The following is an 18,523-nucleotide window of genomic DNA, read 5'->3' as shown; positions in this document are numbered from 1 at the left end:
AGCCTGTAAGAAAGCTAACAGATTAGTGGGAGAAAAGAAGCAAAGGAATTACAGATTGTTGTAGAGGTGGGGTTGGTGAATGGGAAAGCAGTATAGATATCGTTTGACATATGGTTTGAAGGATGACAGTCATTTTTCTCTTGATTACAAAAGTACTTTGGGAAATTGATGTAAAGCACAATGGGCAATCATTTTCAAAAGATGCATCCCCCCATGATGAGAGTTCTTAATCTCCTAAGACGTTCCTGATACTCTGGATTTCATCGGCATCATACCTGGGGCTGATGAGCAGACCTTTGAACCTGTTTCAGCCTGACTCTGCATTTTCTTACCATCAATAAATATTTCTTGAGTATCTTTTACATACAAGCCTTTTAAAAACTCCTCAAAAGATAGGTAACCTAGTTAAATACTTGGAGTTCTGCTCTGTATCGAAATAAAATAGGACAAAGTATATCCCTACAGCAGCAGAATTTTCCCTGGCTCCCTAACAGAAGCCAGCTGCTGGAATTTATGGTCTTGCAGTGATGGCATATGCAAGGAGTTTGAAAAGAAGAAGGGAGGGTAGGTGACATAAATAAATTTGGAAGATACTTTGAAGTCACCCAGCTGCCACTGTTCCTATTTTTTAATCACCAGATGTATTGGAATCATTATTTTTCCCCAACTTCAAAGTAAAAACACTGCAGTATTCCTGCCACCCAAAAGAAAGAATGATTGGATATCGATAACGCAGATCCAACATAACTTAAACACTCAATTAAGTCTGAATAAAATAAAAATGCAGTTGACTCACGTCTTAGCAGCTTTTGTTTTTGGTGGCTAATTTGAACTTTTCTCATCATTCTTTAGCATCTATTATACTTGCATTTGAAATATGGGTCTCCAGTGTGTGTGTACTACTAACTGTGAGGGTGCAGAGTTTCAGAGAATTAGATCATTTTGAAACAAAAAGTGAAGCCTATTTGGCAAAAGTGCATATGGGGAGGATGAAAGGAATACATGTGACATTTAAGATACTAAAGATGGGAAGCAGATTTGGCCCAACGTATAGGGCATCCACCTACCACATGGGAGGTCCAAAGTACAAACTCAGGGCCTCCTGACCCATGTGATGAGCTGACCCACATGCAGTGCTAATGTGCACAAGGAGTGCCCTACCACGCAGGGGAGTCCCCTGCGTAGAGGAGCCCCATGCACAATGAGTGAGCCCCGTAAGGAGAGCCGCCCAGTACAAAAAAAGTGCAGCCTGCCCAGGAATGGGACCTGCACACACACAGAGCGGACGCAGCAGGATGACGCAACTAAGAGAGACACAGATTCTGGATGCTGCTGACAAGAATACAAGCAGAAAAGAACACACAGCGAATGGACACAGAGCAGACAACTGGGGGAGGGGGGAAGGGGAGAGAAATAAATTTTTAAAAATAATAAATTTAAAAAAAATCATTAAAGAAGCTATTTGAATTATTCTTTTTCCCTCTTTTGCTTCACCTTATTGATCTGATAAAGCCTCCTGCCCCTTACCTTCCTCCCTCCCCTTGATACTCATGGGACCACTTAGATTTCTTTTTCTAACTCCTCTATTTCATCCCTTTTAAAGATATTCTTTTTCTGGGCTAAGATCTAAGAAATTGCCCTTAAGCATGGAGAAAAAGGAAAAGGGAGAAGAGAACTGCTGAATGGTCTATATTTAGGAGATTGATGCCACTTATTATGTTTCATAAAAACATTCCAGGGAAACGGACTTTGGCCCAGTGGTTAGGGTGTCCATCTACCACATGGGAGGTCCGCGGTTCAAGCCCCGGGCCTCCTTGACCCATGTGGAGCTGGCCCATGCGCAGTGCTGATGCGCGCAAGGAGTGCCGTGCTACACAGGGGTGTCCCCCGCATAGGGGAGCCCCACGCGCAAGGAGTGCACCCATAAGGAGAGCCGCCCAGCACGAAGGAGGGAGCAGCCTGCCGAGGAATGGCGCCGCCCACACTTCCCGTGCCGCTGACGACAACAGAAGCGGACAAAGAAACAAGACACAGCAAAAAGACACAGAAAACAGACAACCGGGGGAGGGGAGGGAAATTAAATAAATAAAAATAAATCTTTAAAAAAAAACAAAAACAAAACAAAACATTCCAGGACCTTAGAACCCTGTAAGAAAGCTGCTTATTTGTGATTGTATTCATTTAATAGCACATTGCTTTTCAAATCTCTTTCACAAGTATTTGTGTAACTAACAACAACATTTGAGTGCTTGTAAATATTTATTTTGCACTATAGCATTATAAGGTAATATCACCATTATCATCTCCTTGTTACAGAAAAGGACACTGAAGCATAGAAAGGGATTACATAACTTGTCCAAGGTGACTCAGCTGGTGAGCAGTGGAGCTAGGGCTCAATCTGGCAGACTGACTTGAAAGCTCAGGGTCTCAAGGTCTTAGCCGCTACGCCTGTTGCCTCCCTACTGTCTCAGTTTGCCAAGGGGGCTCCTGGGAAAGTTTCACGTAGATCTGGACGAGTTGATCCCCTAAATTACTAGATTTGAGGTTTACTTAATCTAGGAATACAGATTAATTACTTCCCCAATCATATGTTACATTTCGTATAAGATTGTATAATTTATGTAAACTCACCTCCAGATCTATTTTTGGCAGCTATCATTTCTTTTCCACCCCAATTACAGATGCCTATGTTAGAAAAATAGTAAATTTAAGTATTGGAAATGAAAAAAAGAAGCAAAGCAAATGGGGAAAACATAGTTTTTATAGTGAAGCCTTGGAATTATAAAGGAAAAGGAGATTTGGACTTTAACTTGTATTTTGTGGTATCTGAAAGGAGGGAATGGGATGGGATTTAGCTGTAAGAGGGAGGGGGAGGGGGAAATAGATAAACCTGAGTCATTAAATCAAGAACATTAGCAAGTGAGCAGTGTCCAGAGAAGAAAAGCCTTTTATTATGTTGTGTCACTTGTAACAATACAAAAAATATATACTTCCTTATCATTGAAATTGTAAAAAAGGTGACTTTGAAAGGTTTCTATCTAATAAGGATTAATGAATGAAAATACCTTTGTTAGAAATTAAGGTGTATAAAATGGCATTGCTAGTTCTCAATTTTTGCACCCTGTTAATGTTCTATTTAATATAAAAATTGTGCTTTCCCTGTTTAACCATTCATTGCTTTATCACCAATGAATGCTATAGAAGCGACTACTGAAAACTCATTGTGCATAGCATGGCACCTAATGCACGTTATATTTTAAACACATCTTTTTTGAATGACTATGCAGTGTTATTTGCACTAAAACAAGTAATAAAGTGGTTACTATTTCTCTGGAAAAGAAACTCAGATACAGAAAGGTTAAGACAAAGAGCTCTAGGATTTGCACAGCTGGAATTCTAGTCACAGGCTTTCTGACTTTAGATCCTGAACACTTAACTGCCTCTACTATGATAGACAAGATAAATTACTCTCTTCCATGAACAAACACATTAACTCATATCTCTCTTTTCATTGGCCCCTTCAGCACATCATTTTAGGTAAAATGTTACGGTGATCTCATTGTGTGGTGGCTTCTCTTAGGACATGTCTGAAACTTTACCTAACTTTGTTCCATTTTGAGTAGTATAAGTTTATCTTAAAGATCATATTATAGTTAATCTTTATACTGAGATTTTTATGGCAGACTTTGATTAAGAGTAATCTTTTTATCTGCTGGTATACAAAAGAATAGATCTATGTTTATTAGAGCTCTTTCTAGGATGTGGCATTTTTTGGATACCCTCTCATTTACTTAGTTTTTGGAATAACTATCATGATAGACAGAAAACTTCACAATTTGTGTCTTTACAGAAAATCATTCTGCACCTCCTGATGTAACCACTTACACCTCAGAACACTCGATACAAGTAGAAAGACCCCAAGGCTTGACCACATCACGGACTGCACCAAAGTATGGCAATGCTGAACTCATGGAGACCGGGGATGGTATGTCTTAGGGCAAATATTTTTTTCCTTCTTTGTAAACTCTAATTTCTACAAACTTGCTTTTCTGTGCCCACAATTGGGTGTGTTTCTCCTAGATATGCAATAGATTCATAAAGAATCTGATTAGAATTAGATAAATCTAATTTATCAAGTTGTAAAAATTTATTCCTTGTAAGGAAAATCTAAGAGTTGCAGAAATTAGTCATGAGGAAAGGTTCTGATGTTTCTGCTAATGAGTAGCTATTGTTGGTTCAGCTATTAAGACTTTAGAGTATAAGTGTTGAGACCATGAACAATTACTTTGAAAGGCAGGATGAAGTTAAACATAAAACAAAAGACTTGACAGATACCAGCTGGTATGGTACATTAGACATTGAAAGACTATCTTTTTTCCCTCCATAATCGAGAATGTATATTGGGAACTTGAGAAAACCAAGCAGTGGAGAAGTGGGACTTGAGAAAACCAAGCAGTAGAGAAGTTCCTCTTTATTTCTTGTATCTTTACCCTTGGCATGTTTCTGATTACAGTGGCTATTTCTATTACTCAGTCCAAAGTAGCAAAGTTTGAACATGAACTTTATGCTTTGTTCTACTTTCCTGAACTCTGAGTCCTTCCTTGGGTCTTAGAAGTTATAAGAACACCTACTAATGAAAGAATTTATTTTCAAGAAAGGTGACCAAAATTTCATTGTGTCATGTATCTTAATATGTTCATATTCCCTTAATTACCTGTGTGATTTAGAGGTGAAAAAGAATAGGGGAAGTGGACATGGCTCAACTGACAGTGTCCGCCTACCATATAGGAGGTCCAGGATTCGATACCCAGGGCCTCCGGGCCCGTGTGGTGAGCTGGCCCATGTGCAGTGTTGCTGTACGCAAGGAGTGTCATGCCACGCAGGGGTGCCCCCGGTGTGAAAAACACAGCCTGCCCAGGAGTGGTGCCGCACTCATGGAGAGCTGACGCAGCAAGATGACACAACAAAAAGAGACACAGATTCCCACTGCCACCTGACAAGAATGCAAGTGGACACAGAAGAACACACAGCAAATGGACACAGAGAGCAGACATTGGGGGTGAGAGGTGGGGTGGAGAGAAGGGGAGAGAAATAAATACAACCTTAAAAATATATATATAGGAAAGCCTGCTTCCAATCTCTGACATGTAGTACCCTTTTTTGTTATGATCACAGCGGAACAAAAGTTTTACTTGTTTTTATGAACTATCCAGTTAATGTATTTGAAATTACTCCAGGTTCCAATATGATTGATTTTCCAATATGATTTATTTTTCTATGAATTTTCCAGTTTCAGTGCTTGCTCTAGTTCCTCTGCTAGTCCTATTATTTATTAAATTGATCATTGTTGTCATAATCATTTTAATACCTTTATCATCTTTGAAATCCTTCTTCTTTGCCTCTGTTCCCCCAGGCAAATCCTGAATCATATATTGTGTAGTTCAGAGTGTGAAGACTTCCTGCATCAGAATCACCAGGGGTCTCTTGTTAAAATATAGATTCTGGATCACACCCTGGAATTAACTAATCCTAAGGTCAGGGGCAGGTCCAGGGGTGAGTCTTAATATGCTAAACTAACTTTGGGAACCATTGGTCTTGGATATTTGAACTGAAATTAAGTGGGAGTCTCTTTAATGGAAAAGTTATGTTTAGATTCACAAATAGAATTCTGGATTGTGTATTTTCCAAATATAAAAGATATAATTCAATATCTCAATACCGAAAGTACCTATAAAGCACTTGAGACTACCTATTATTAAAATGTTTTGGGTTGATGGAGCAACGTCCTGGAAAAACATGACCCTGAAGGTGGGTATAGTGGTGTTTTCACTATGGGCATTTACCTGAGCCAGTGCCAGCCGCTCAGTATCCTGCTTAAAAGCAGAAGGATCATCTTTGGGGTTTCGGTGAGGAACATCCCTTCTGTGGCAGAGTTTCTAGAAAGGAAGAAAAACCACAAATCCATCAACTGTCAAAGTTCAGATTCTTCAAGTTATGAGACTAAAGCAGAGGATGAACCAGTAAAAGTGTCCGGAACTAGTCGCTACATTACAGAATGTTTCTGAAGAAGAGGCGGAAGAAGAGGAAGAAGACATTGTTGTAGATGTGGCCAAAATGAGTGGTGAAGATGTTGATGCTGATGTCAGTGTGAAGAAGAGCCAGCAGCAGAGTCTACTGAAATGCTGGAGAATGTGGCCTTATCAATGCTGACTCCGAGGGAAAAGATGTGGAAGGACTCCCCTGGCACATCACCGTGAGAATCACCTGCAGAGGTCACAGATGCAAAACATGCGTAACTGTTCAGCCTGGAAATCAGTTTTCTCAAAGACGAAAACAAAGGCAGTTATTCTCTGATAGCATCACAAGATCCATTTCTACAACATGTGAACAAAGAAGTAAAAGAAAAATAAATTGAAGCTGTTGCCACAAATTCCAAAACTACTCAGTCTGTTAAAATGTCCCACCCTGGGTCAGCTTCTCTTTTCATCCAAAGTTTTAGAAGTTGGAAATATTTAAGCCCCCAAAGGATATTGACTTAAAGACACTTCATCTCCAGAAGCCTCTGGAATATACCTGGACCAAGACCAACAGCCAGTTCCTATCTGGTCCCCCAAAAATCAAGTAGCCCCTTCACCGCTCTCCAACTGCCCTGAAAAATGGGGAAGAGATCCACCATGTGTACTGCTTGCATATGCCGAATCACATCCTCAAAGCTAATGCCCAAGTGCTGAGCAACAATACCAGACACTGAAGCCAGAAACTCAGAGTGGTTGATAATGATAATTTCAAGGATCAAGGGCTTACAAGGTACCTTTCTGAGAGGCCATTTTACTCTCATTTGGGCATAAGGGCCATCATCGCTAGAGGAGGAAAAAAGAGATTTTGACTTTATGTCTTCTATTGAGCTGCTCATCATTGACCAGCTGACATTTACGTGATACAGAATGGGGAAGCATGTCCTGCATTTGATGAATTGCATGAGCCAGCTGCCCTTGGACTCACATGGGGTGAACCTTTTTTGTGTGTGTGGATGTAGAGTTTGAATAATTGGTCTAAGCACCATCACCAGATACTACTGTTCGGGGTCCTGCAGGATGCCCAAATAATTCAGTGTTAAGCAAGTGCTGCGTCAGTGTGCAAGGCTAGAGGGCCGTGAGGAATGTCTGATGACAGGCTCCATCTGCATGTCCTGGCCAGAGGATGGAAGCCTAAAACCTAGTTTGGTTATCAATGCCAGGTTTAACTTACTTGTGAACGAGATTTTGCCAAGATATCATGATGCTGTCATGTTGCACACACTTACCTATGTCCCCTTCTATTTTGACTTTGTGCATCTCTGAAATTACTTCAAGAAGAAGGAACTGAACTTCACCCACATCTGCGAGTGCACCCAGAAGTCTGGTGTCTCCAGGGCTGGACACTTCTTCCCTCAAGGAGAGCAGCATTTCTGCTCCTCACAGAATGCTCCCATTTCTACAAAGTGTAAAATAAAAGGCATCAGAAACCTGATTTTGTATGAACTGCCCACATACATATCCCAACACTTCTACAGCAAAATCTGTAACATGCTGAAAGCCACCAACAGAGGAGAAGCCACATGCACCTGCACTGTCCTCTACTCCAAGTACGATGCCCAGAGGCTAGCTGCCATGGTTGGTGGGGAGCAGTCTAATAAGAATGTCCACCTCTTTATTACTGGAGAAAAAGGATATATATATATATATTTTTTGGACTGAAAATGGTATGTGGCAGCATGATACAGAACAGTCAATTCTGTGCCCTTTGAACCCTGTTCTGGTTACAAATAAGGGAGCAGGATTGAAACAGGAGAAGACCACTGGGCAGCACAAGCATTATCTGATACTTCTTTCTTTTCAGGTCATATGTTCCTGAAAGTAAATATAAACCAAATTTTGGTAAATCATATCTTTTGGAGGTCAAGAGTAGGCTGGAAGGACTCCAAAAAGTTCATAGAAGGAAACTTTTAATTCTGAATCTTTTTGTGAACCATAAAATGCTTTTCTTATGATTTTCCTCTAATTTAGTACAATGTTAAGTTCTTTCAGGAAAAAAAGTGTTTGTTGTTTTGGTAGAAAATTTTCCCTGAATTCTCTCATAATCATTCCAAAAGTTGAGATGTGTTCTTTGTGATACAGACAGTAGAGAATAGAAGAGGAGGGCTTTGCCTTTGGGATTATTGAGGGAAATGACCCACAACAAGCAATTGTTCTTCAGATTCTGCTGTATTTACTAAACCCATATTTATCAGTGTACTTTCTTAGTACCTTTCAGCAAGAATAAAATCTGCCTGCAAAGATTGTTCCTTTGATCTGGTTAAAGTTGTCCTTTTTCTTGTTCATGTATTTACATTTTATATTTTGAAATTTTAAAACTTTCATGATTTTTTCAGTTTATTCACTTTTCAAAATATGTTACATTCATTGTCATAAGTAATAAATATAATTTTTTTTTCTCAACACACATGGGTGAATAATATTTCAATTTTAAAGTGTTTTGCCTAAATATTCACTGGAGTGTATAGAACCCTGAAAACATGTATGAATGACACTGCCTTTATTAGTAAGAGGAAAGGGCCTTAACATGGTAATTGTAGAAACTGAAATCTTTTATTTCAGGCTTTCACCAAGAATCCTGCTTGCTTTCATCAGTATGTGTTTGGGTAGCGGCAATTGCCACTAGTGAATGGTAGTCCAGGCACTACATAACCCAACTTGTTTTACTACAAAACACGAGTGCCGCTTCACCAGCCAATTGGTCTTCTTGGCCTCAGTGAGGCAGAACACTAGTGGTCTTAGGACAGACAGGGACGTGGGGAAGGGATTCACTGCTTCATCAGTTCTCTGAGCCCTGACTAGGGTTTTGGACAATGTAATGAGAAACCTACCCTTTGCCAGTGTTAAGTTCAATTTTAAGAATTAGAGGTGGGATCAAGACTAATACATGCTCCAGAAGCTTTTTCCAATAGAACCAGTACATCTATTAAAGTCATAAAATAGAATAATTTCTTCTTTATCTTCATCCTCTTTCATAGCTTAAAATCAGGATCACTGTGTTATGAATCTGCCTATCCACTAGATTGTACTTACAGTGGAAAACAATCATCTTAGGTTTCCTTGGTGATCCAGTATTGACAGATATCAGCCTGTTTTTGCCAAGCATAGAGAGAGTGCATTGAGCTCTAGTTTCATGGCGTATTTGTAATGTGGTAGCGTAATTCAAACTATGATGGCATTTAAAACCAGTTTATCTGTCTCACTGTTCCTGTTTTTTCCAGGAGTACCAGTAAGTAGCCGAGTATCAGCAAAAATTCAACAGCTTGTCAATACCCTCAAAAGGCCTAAACGACCTCCATTACGAGAATTCTTTGTTGATGACTTTGAAGAATTGTTAGAAGGTAAAAACACTTTACCCCACCCCCTTTTCTTGTTTCTTTCAAATTCCGTGTGATATAATGATATTTTCTTTACAAGGGTTATTGTATTTTTCTTAAGAACAATAAACTTGGCATTCATTAAAGTGACAGGAATCTAGGTAAGAAAATGTAGGGACTGTTCCCAAATGGATACTTTAAACGTTCGTTAAGTACTGAGTGCAGTTGGAAAGATATCCAAAGTGATTATTTGTTACATCACCCTCAGCAGAATATAATTTTGTTCTGTGAGCCAAGGGTAAGATTACAGAAATGCAAGTAAATCGCAGAGAATCTGAACTCATTGCAAAACACTTCTCTCTGAATAGTTTGAAAAAGAGGAAGGCAGAGTAGAACTTGGCATACTGGATCTTCTTTTCCTATCTCTCTTTTATAAATGCCTGGCATCTTAAACCCTGAATGCTTGTGAGCTTTTTATAAACCAACAACTTAAAGTTCAAATAAAGAAAGAATACCTGCTTATCCTATCAAACCCAAACTACATTTTTTTCTTATTCCTCACACCACAAATTTGACATGGCAGATATTCTGGCCAGCCAGTGGAAATTTTCAGTCATAAACTATGGGAAAACCAAAACTGGAGAAATAATCTGTTTCTCTCATAAGTTAGACATTTGGACAGAGTATATTTCATTATGAGGTATTTATTTCAGTTTTACTCAAGAAAATACTTTTGTTACCCTTGTTAGTCATAGTAGTTTTAGCAAATTTAAAAATTGAATGTGTATCTCAGTATCTAAGCAAGATTTGAACTCTTTGGAATCTAAAACTATTAACGTATGTAGTTAATTGAAATTTTTAAACAGGTTTCAATCCTAGACTCGATATGTTAAAGTACAGAGTTTTAACTGATGTCTGTTTGTGAATGTATTCAGATCTACCTAAGTTCTCTATCTTGACAATGTTTTAGAAATTATAAATAATTAGATGCTTCCTATACATCCATGAAGCTACTATAGCAATCACAACCCAGATTTTAGACAATACTATGTGCATGTTTTTATCAGCTAATGAATACATGCATTAAGTATAAATCTCTTAGTTCCTTTAAAAGAATAAAAAAGTAATGCTAATATGGATATATGTATTTTAAGTTTTTTGTATTTGAATTCATTTAGTTCAACAACCAGATCCAAATCAACCAAAGCCAGAAGGAGCCCAGATGCTGGCAATGCGTGGGGAGCAGCTGGGTGTGGTTACAAACTGGCCGCCATCTTTAGAAGCTGCATTACAGCGATGGGGGACCATTTCACCAAAGGCCCCTTGCTTAACCACTATGGACACAAACGGAAAACCACTGTACATCCTTACTTATGGTAAGTATATAAGGCTTTATTTTTTTTGTTTATATCTGAACTGACTAGACTTTTATATATGCATTTTACCAGTGCTTTTCTATTAACTTTTTGGAGGCTTTTTATTTCCCCGCTGTGATTCAGTGGCGGTCTTTTCGTGCTCTCATTTCATGTTCCTATATATATACCCAGAGCTTATTATTCTTACATTAATATAAGAAGACATGAAGTCATCTATCCTAGCCATCCCACAAAATCGCTTTGTTGGACTTTCTTAACACACGTTTATCTTTTGATATTTAGGTGAGATCTAGCATAACCCTCTCAGTTCTTTCAGACTTAAAATCCTGAATTTTATGTGACTCTTCTGCTATATACATCCTATAATTTGAGGACTAATTCAAATGCCAATTGAAGCATTCTTTAGTTACCCAACCAGTGGTATAATTTTTTTTCCAGTATCCTAAGTGGCTATACTTCTGATTCTTTATAGTAATTATCACAAAGCTCCTTAAATTATAATTATGTTGTATTATCCCTTCCTATAGTTACCCAACCAGTGGTAGAATTTTTTTTCCAGTATCCTAAGTGGCTATACTTCTGATTCTTTATAGTAATTATCACAAAGCTCCTTAAATTATAATTATGTTGTATTATCCCTTCCTAAACAGAGTTTAAGTTCCTTAGTAACAAGATCCATATCTTATTTTTTAAATCATTCACTGAAGTGTTAATATGTGTCCATCTAAATACATATTAATGATTAACATGAATTATCTCATTTCATTTCCCTATCAGCCCTATGAAGTAGATCTTTTTATCCTTCGTTTACAGATGAGGAAAAAGTTTATTTCTTCAAAAGAGCCCAACAAAAGTTGTTCAGTCAATAATTACTTTGTATTTGGGAATTGATAACCTCTTGCAAAGGAAGTTGTGTTATAAGCCATTAAAATAACAACAAACTTCTGTTTGGGGGTAAAGACTTACCTGATTAAATGCCAAGAAATCGTTCCTTAACTATTTGAGATTTACAGATTTGGAAAAGCAAACATATACCCCCATTCACTTTATTTGAAATAAAGTAGTATTATAATAATCAAGTTGGATCATTTTCTACTGATACTTTTTAGTGGCAATACCAGTAGTTCATTGACTTCATGTTAATCCTGGACTAGAGTTTCTAAAGAGGCCGGTTTGTTTTCTGATGATCAAATTAAACAGAATAATTCAGAAATATCTGAAGAATTTTTGTAATAAAAAGAGGCAACATGTTGTGAGGATAAGAAATCTCCTTTGCATTACTTCAAGATACAGGCTTTCTGCTTCTTAGGTTATTAGAGAAAAATATATATTACTTTTGATATATGTATTTTTTAATATATTTTTATTTTTAGATGATACTTAGATTACATTATAAAATATAAGGGATTCCCTTATGCCCCGCTCTCCTCATATATGTGTTTTTGCAAATGAGTACTGTGTTAGTTGGCCAAAAGGGTTGCTGATGCGAAGTACAAGAACTCTTTTGGCCTTTATACAGGGTATTTATTTGGGATAGAAGCTTACAGTCACAAGGCCATAAAATGTAAGTTACTTTCCTTCACCAAAGTCTGTTGCCACGGGCGAGAGAAAGATGGCTACCGACATCTGCAAGGGTTTAGCCTTCCTTCTCCCTTTTAAGGCTCCATGGGCCCAGTTTCTGATTTCATCTGTAGGCTGGTATAAGGCTTGTCTCTCTCACTGGGGCTCGTTATTTTCAGGGCTCAGTTGCTTTCTTCTCTTCACAAGGTTAACTGTAGATTATCAGGCTCATTTCTCTTCCCAGAGCCTCTGCTGTGTGTAATCAACTGTCTCTTTTCCTCTGTGTTGTTCTTCTCTGTGTATTCCCTGGGCTCCAGCATCAAAACTAAATTTCTTTGCCATGTCTTTTTCTCTATGAGTCCCTTCCCAACAAGCCCTAATAATAATTTAAATAAGTAAAACTGAAACCTCTGAATTTAATACAATCTAATATGCCAAGAGGAACAGACCAATTCACAAACACAATCCAACATCTACTTTTGGAATTCATAAACAATACCAAACTGCCACAAGTACTTTCTGTTGTATTTTCTTCATTCAGGCTTAAGCAAATGAAAATTTGACATTTATTTCTTGATATACTTATGCAGAAAAATAAACTGATGGAAATAATAGGGCTGTATTAGTCAATATTTGTTGTATAGCCTAAACCAAACTCTGCTAGACCAGAAAATTGACTCATTGTACCAGTTGTGTTTGTGGTCAAAAGGCATTGAACTAATTTCAGCTAGTTATGTCCCTGCAATTATGTACCTAACATACTTTCTTTATAACTGCCATCAATATATACTTCAAGTGTATAAAAGAACTAATAGAAACTTTGTCTTTAAAATAGATTCACCTAGCCCAGATATGTGACTTAAACAAACATATAGCCTGAAACATGATGAGAAGTGATGTAGAAGTAACCATCTGTTTACAAGTCTGGTTTTACCTTTTTCTATTCATGAGATATGTTAAGATGACTATGTAATTTGCTTTACAAAATTATTCTCAAGTTATTTGAAATAGTTGAAAGTACTTTATTATAGCAAACTTAAGTATTTCATTTTATCAATATATTCAATAACATATCAGAATAGCTATGGGAAAGAATTATTCTCTGCCCTGAGGAATATGAAAAAACGAATAAAATTGAGAAGCGAGAGCTGAGACAAATATTGAGTGGTTCAGTGGAAAAGTTATTTTACCTTAGGTTCTTAGGGAAGATGAGGCAGCTGAATGTCTGTACATAATTGTTTTCCTAATTTTGACTAATGGTGATTTGTTTGCTGCTTTTAATAATAGAGTATCTAAAAGTAGTATTTTATTTCCTCTGAAGTAACTAGTCAAATGAGGAAAATGTTTAAACCCATTTATATTATGAATCATTCTGCGTGGACAAGGACAATGTGTCATTTAAGGGGTGCCATGTGTCAGACCTTGGGCTACCTGCCTCAACGTACGTATATCAGCCAAGGGAGGCATACAGTCTCTCTTACAGATAACTAAAATAGGTTGAGAGATGTTTGGAAAAGAATTTGTTTTTTAAAACATAAAGAAACTTTCCCAAGCTTTTAAGTAGATCCCAAACCAGCTCTTGTTCAAGCTCAGGTCTGTCTGACTCAACATTTCATCTACTTTACCTAATTTGGGCTCCAGAGAAGTGATGAGTTCATGCAATCATTTAGGGTAGTATTCAGGGAAAGCAATTTCCCATCATTTCCGAGCTGCAAATATTATTCCTCTAATTAAGAAGACGACTCCACTGTGAAGCCAGATAACCCACAGGTGAAGAAATGTGTCATCTCTCAAATCATTCAACTTCCTTCTTCAGCAGTAAATTGATTTTCCACAATTTGTAATGAGCAACTTATCATAATAGATTTAACAGTTAATTCAGAAGTTTTATTTAGGTTTTAGTGGTCATTATTACTGTTGTAGAGCCAAACTATCAAGTTTGAGGACTTCAAATTGAACTGCTGTTTTTGGAGAAGCAAGACAATTCTTAGACCAAGGAGAAATAGCTCAAAGAAGATTCAAAAGAGAGAGAGTTCCCTTTATAAAGAAAATAAAATTCATTTTTATTATTGACCTTAGGTGAATAATTTTTTTCTTTATCTTTCCAATGTTTGGACATGAATTGACCTAAATCACTTATTGTATTAAGACTGTTGAGCATCTAAAAATGTGTTGATATTTCACTTAGCACGTTTTTAACCATTTTTCCCTTTCACATAGTAAAGTGAATGTTAACTTTATTTTTCTGAACAGCTTATAGGTAAATTGTATTATAGGTAGCTTTTCCAATATGTGCTTTTGTTTGTGGTGACATAATTTGACTCTTGTTATAGGTATATACCATATATAAATCAGTTGTGTAATTGGCTTAAGACAAACAAGTATCATGGCTAATTTCTTAAAGCAAGTGACATTTATACCAGCTGGTGGTTGCTGCTTTCATTAGAAATTTTGAGCACTTTGATGTTAAAAATTGACATACCTCTCTCTGCCTTGAAGGGAAAAGAAGTGCAAACAACCTAGCTCTTTGGTATTATCTGGACATGTTGTATTTAGAGAGATGAGTTTATTTCTTATTCATTGATCACATATTAATAAGATATTCCCATTTTGGTCAGGTATATCTGGCTTTACATTTTATTTATTTTTGAGAAAATAGCTCTTATCCTAGCCTGTCCTGTTCTGTTCTATCCTAACCTCTCCTTACTGACATCAGAAATCTTTTAAACCAGTGTGTCTTAGTTTTCAAAACAATATCACATTTATCTCATTTGATCTTCATAATGACCCAGTGAGATGCTCAGCATGCTATGACAATCCCTTTTTGACAGGTCAGAATATATATGCCACCATAACTATTCATCTGCTTCTTATTTCTAAAATCCTCTGTGTATACTGTGCAAAGCTAGGCTTCTACAGCCATTAAGCAATTGTTATAGTTTTCATTCTTTCCTTTCTAGTCGACTTAACTGTTTTTAAGTTCAGAATGTCACATCTGGATCTGAAATGGGAATTCTAAATCTGTTCTCAGTGGAAACCATGGCAAGCACTGATAGCACAGTGTGATATATTTCATTTATAATAAGAATACGTTTTTATCTCCCAGTCTTAACGCATTTTTATTTTTACTACAGATTGTTTGGAATTAGTTTCTTTTTAAAATTTCCTATTAATATCTGTATTTTCATCAGTTTTTCTGTCCTTGCAGTAGTATTGGGTTTGTTTGTAGATATGTCGGGGGTTTTTCCCTAACAAACATTGTGTGATGACCTTCTGTATTATAATTCAATCAGATTTTAGTTACATATGGACTTTAAATCTGTAGCTGTAATAATCTCTACTGATAATTTGGAAAGAGAAATCATGAAATACAAAGTAGGTTATTTTTTTAGTTTTCCGTAACTCTCTTTTTCCACAAATGAGGTGGAGATAATATTTTGAATAGAAAATCTAGCTCATGTGAATGTGGATTTTTTCCCTTAATTAGAGCAGTATTGTGGGTTTACAGAACAATCATGCATAAAATACAGGATTCCCTTATACCATCCCACTACCAACAACTTGCATTGGTGTGGAACATTTGCAATTAATGATAGCACAGGGAAATGGACTTTGGCCCAGTGGTTAGGGCGTCCGTCTACCATATGGGAGGTCCGCGGTTCAAACCCCGGGCCTCCTTGACCCGTGTGGAGCTGGCCATGCGCAGTGCTGATGCGCGCAAGGAGTGCCGTGCCACGCAAGGGTGTCCCCCGCGTGGGGGAGCCCCACGCGCAAGGAGTGCGCCCGTGAGGAGAGCCGCCCAGCGTGAAAAGAAAGAGCAGCCTGCCCAGGAATGGCGCCGCCCACACTTCCCGTGCCGCTGACGACAACAGAAGCGGACAAAGAAACAAGACGCAGCAAATAGACACCAAGAACAGACAACCAGGGGAGGGGGGGAAATTAAATAAATAAATAAATCTTTAAAAAAAAAAAAATGATAGCACATTTTTATAATTGTACTATTGTAGAACTTCATGGTTTAACTTACAGTTCACTCTTTGTGTAGTATAGTTCCATGGATTTTTTAAAAAAATTTTATTCTATTACTGTATATACAATCTTGCATTTCCCCTTTTAATCATATTCAGATGTGTATTTCAGTGCTGTTAATGTCATTCACAATTTTGTGCCATCACAATAGTGTGAATTACTGTCATCACCATCCATTACCAAAACATTTCCATCATTCTATATAGGAACCCTTTTTGTTTATGCCTTAACTTTGCATTCTCCATTCCTATCCCATCTCCTATTGACCTGTATTCTCTCTGAGTTTGCTTATTCTAATTGTTTCAAATCAGTGAGGTCATAACAATATTTGTCTTTTGTGCCTGGCTTATTTCACTCAACATGATGTCTTCCAGGTTCATCCATGTTGTCAAATGTATCAGAACTTCATTCCTTTTTATGGCCGAATAACATTCCATTATATGTATATACCACATTTTACTAGCCATTCATCAGTGGATAGACACTTTGGTTGCTCCCCTCTTGTGGCAATTGTGAATAATGCCACAGTGAGCATCAGGGGGCAAATACCTGTTCAAGTACTGCCTTCAGTTCTTTTGGTTATATACCTAGTAGTGAAATTGCTGGGTCATACTGTAGTTCTATACTTAGCTTTCTGAGGAACTGTCAAACTGTCTTCAACAGCAGTTGCACCCAATTTATATTACCACCAACAACAAAAGGGTATTCCTATTTCTCCACATCCTTTCCAACGCTTATTTTCCATTTGTTAAATAGCAGCCATTCTAATGGTTGTGAAATGGTATGTCATTGTAGTTTCGATTTCCATTTCCGTGATGATTAATGATGTTGACCATCGTCTCATGTGCTTTCTGGACATTTGTATATCTTCTTGGGAAAGGAGATGTCAGTTCAAGTTCATTTTTAAAATTGGGTTCTGTGTCTTTTTCTTAAGTTGAAGCATTTATTTATATATTCTGGATATTAATACTTTATCAAATATGTGGTTTCCACATATTTTCTCCTACTACACAGGTTCTCGTTTACCTTCATGATAAAGTCCTGTGAGGAAAGAAGTTTTTTATTCTTATGCAGCCCATTTATGTATTTTCTCTTTTGTTGCTTATGCTTTGGGTGTAAAGTCTAAGAAACTATTGCCTAACACAAAGGTCCTGAAGATGCTTCCCTACATTTTCTTCTAGGAGTTTGAGAGTTCTACCTCATCTTTTAAAGTCTTTGATCCATTTGGAGTTGATTTTTGTATGTGGTGTGAGGTAGAGACCTTCCTCATTTTTATTTTTTTCTCCCCAAATCCAGTTTAAATATCAGCACCATTTGTTGAAGAGACTGTGCTTTCCCAATTGAGTGGTCTTTGCCACCATGACAAAAATCAGTTGGCCATAAATATGAGGGTTAATTTCTGAGCTCTCAGTTCTATGCTTTTGTTTATATGTCTGTCTTTGTGCCAATACTGTGCTATTTTGATTACAGTGGCTTTGTAATAAGTTTTAAGATTGGGAAGTGTGAGTCTTGCAGCTCCATTCTTCTTTTTCAAGATGACTTTAGCTACTCAGGGCCTCTTACCCTTCCATGTAAATTTGATGATTGGCTTTTCCAGTTCTACAGAGAAGGCTGTTGGGATTTTAGTGGGATTGTTTTGAACTTATAAATTGCTTTAGGTAGTATTGACATCTTAATGATATTTAGTTTTCCAATCTATGATCATGGACTATCCTTCCATGTATTTAGGTCGTTTTTTTAATTTCATTTAGCAATGTTTTGTAGTTTTCTGTGTACAAGTCCTTCACATCCTTGGTTAGATTTATTCATAGATATTTGATTGTTTTAATTGCTATCTCGAATGGAAATATTTTTCTTGATTTCTTCTTTTGATTGTTCATTGCTTGTGTATAGAAACACTACTGAATTTTGCTGAATTTTTATTAGCTTTAAGAAGCTTTATTGTGGATTTTTCGGGATTTTCTGTCTAAAGGATCATATCATCTGCAAATAGGGGGCGTTTTACTTCTTCCTTTATAATTTGGTGACTTTTATTTCTTTTTCTTTCCAAATTACTCTGGCAAGAACATCAGTACAGTGTTGAATAACAGCAATGACAGTGAGCATCCTTATTTTGTTTATGATATTAGAGGGAGAACTTTCAATCTTTCACCATTACGTGGGATAT

At 37.2% G+C, this 18,523-nt stretch overlaps 1 protein-coding gene and 1 pseudogene across 4 annotated transcripts in view; both read left to right on the top strand.

Annotated features, from left to right (window-relative positions):
- DIP2C (disco interacting protein 2 homolog C) overlaps positions 1-18,523 on the top strand; it is a 534,437-nt gene that overhangs the window by 344,337 nt on the left and 171,577 nt on the right. For all 4 annotated transcript variants that reach the window (XM_004454050.4, XM_004454048.4, XM_004454049.4 and 1 more), the window contains 3 exons: positions 3,851-3,985; positions 9,296-9,415; positions 10,570-10,767. In XM_004454050.4, the coding sequence (XP_004454107.1) occupies positions 3,851-3,985; positions 9,296-9,415; positions 10,570-10,767 (453 nt within the window). The remainder of the gene's footprint in view (positions 1-3,850; positions 3,986-9,295; positions 9,416-10,569; positions 10,768-18,523) is intronic.
- On the top strand, positions 5,797-7,736 carry LOC139438994 (U3 small nucleolar RNA-associated protein 25 homolog pseudogene; annotated as a pseudogene).

This window comes from Dasypus novemcinctus, chromosome 5 (genome assembly GCF_030445035.2).
Source record: "Dasypus novemcinctus isolate mDasNov1 chromosome 5, mDasNov1.1.hap2, whole genome shotgun sequence".
NCBI classification, from domain to species: Eukaryota; Metazoa; Chordata; class Mammalia; order Cingulata; family Dasypodidae; genus Dasypus; species Dasypus novemcinctus.
The sequence above is the reverse complement of the archived record's forward strand: the minus strand, read 5'-3'. Positions and strand labels throughout refer to the sequence as shown.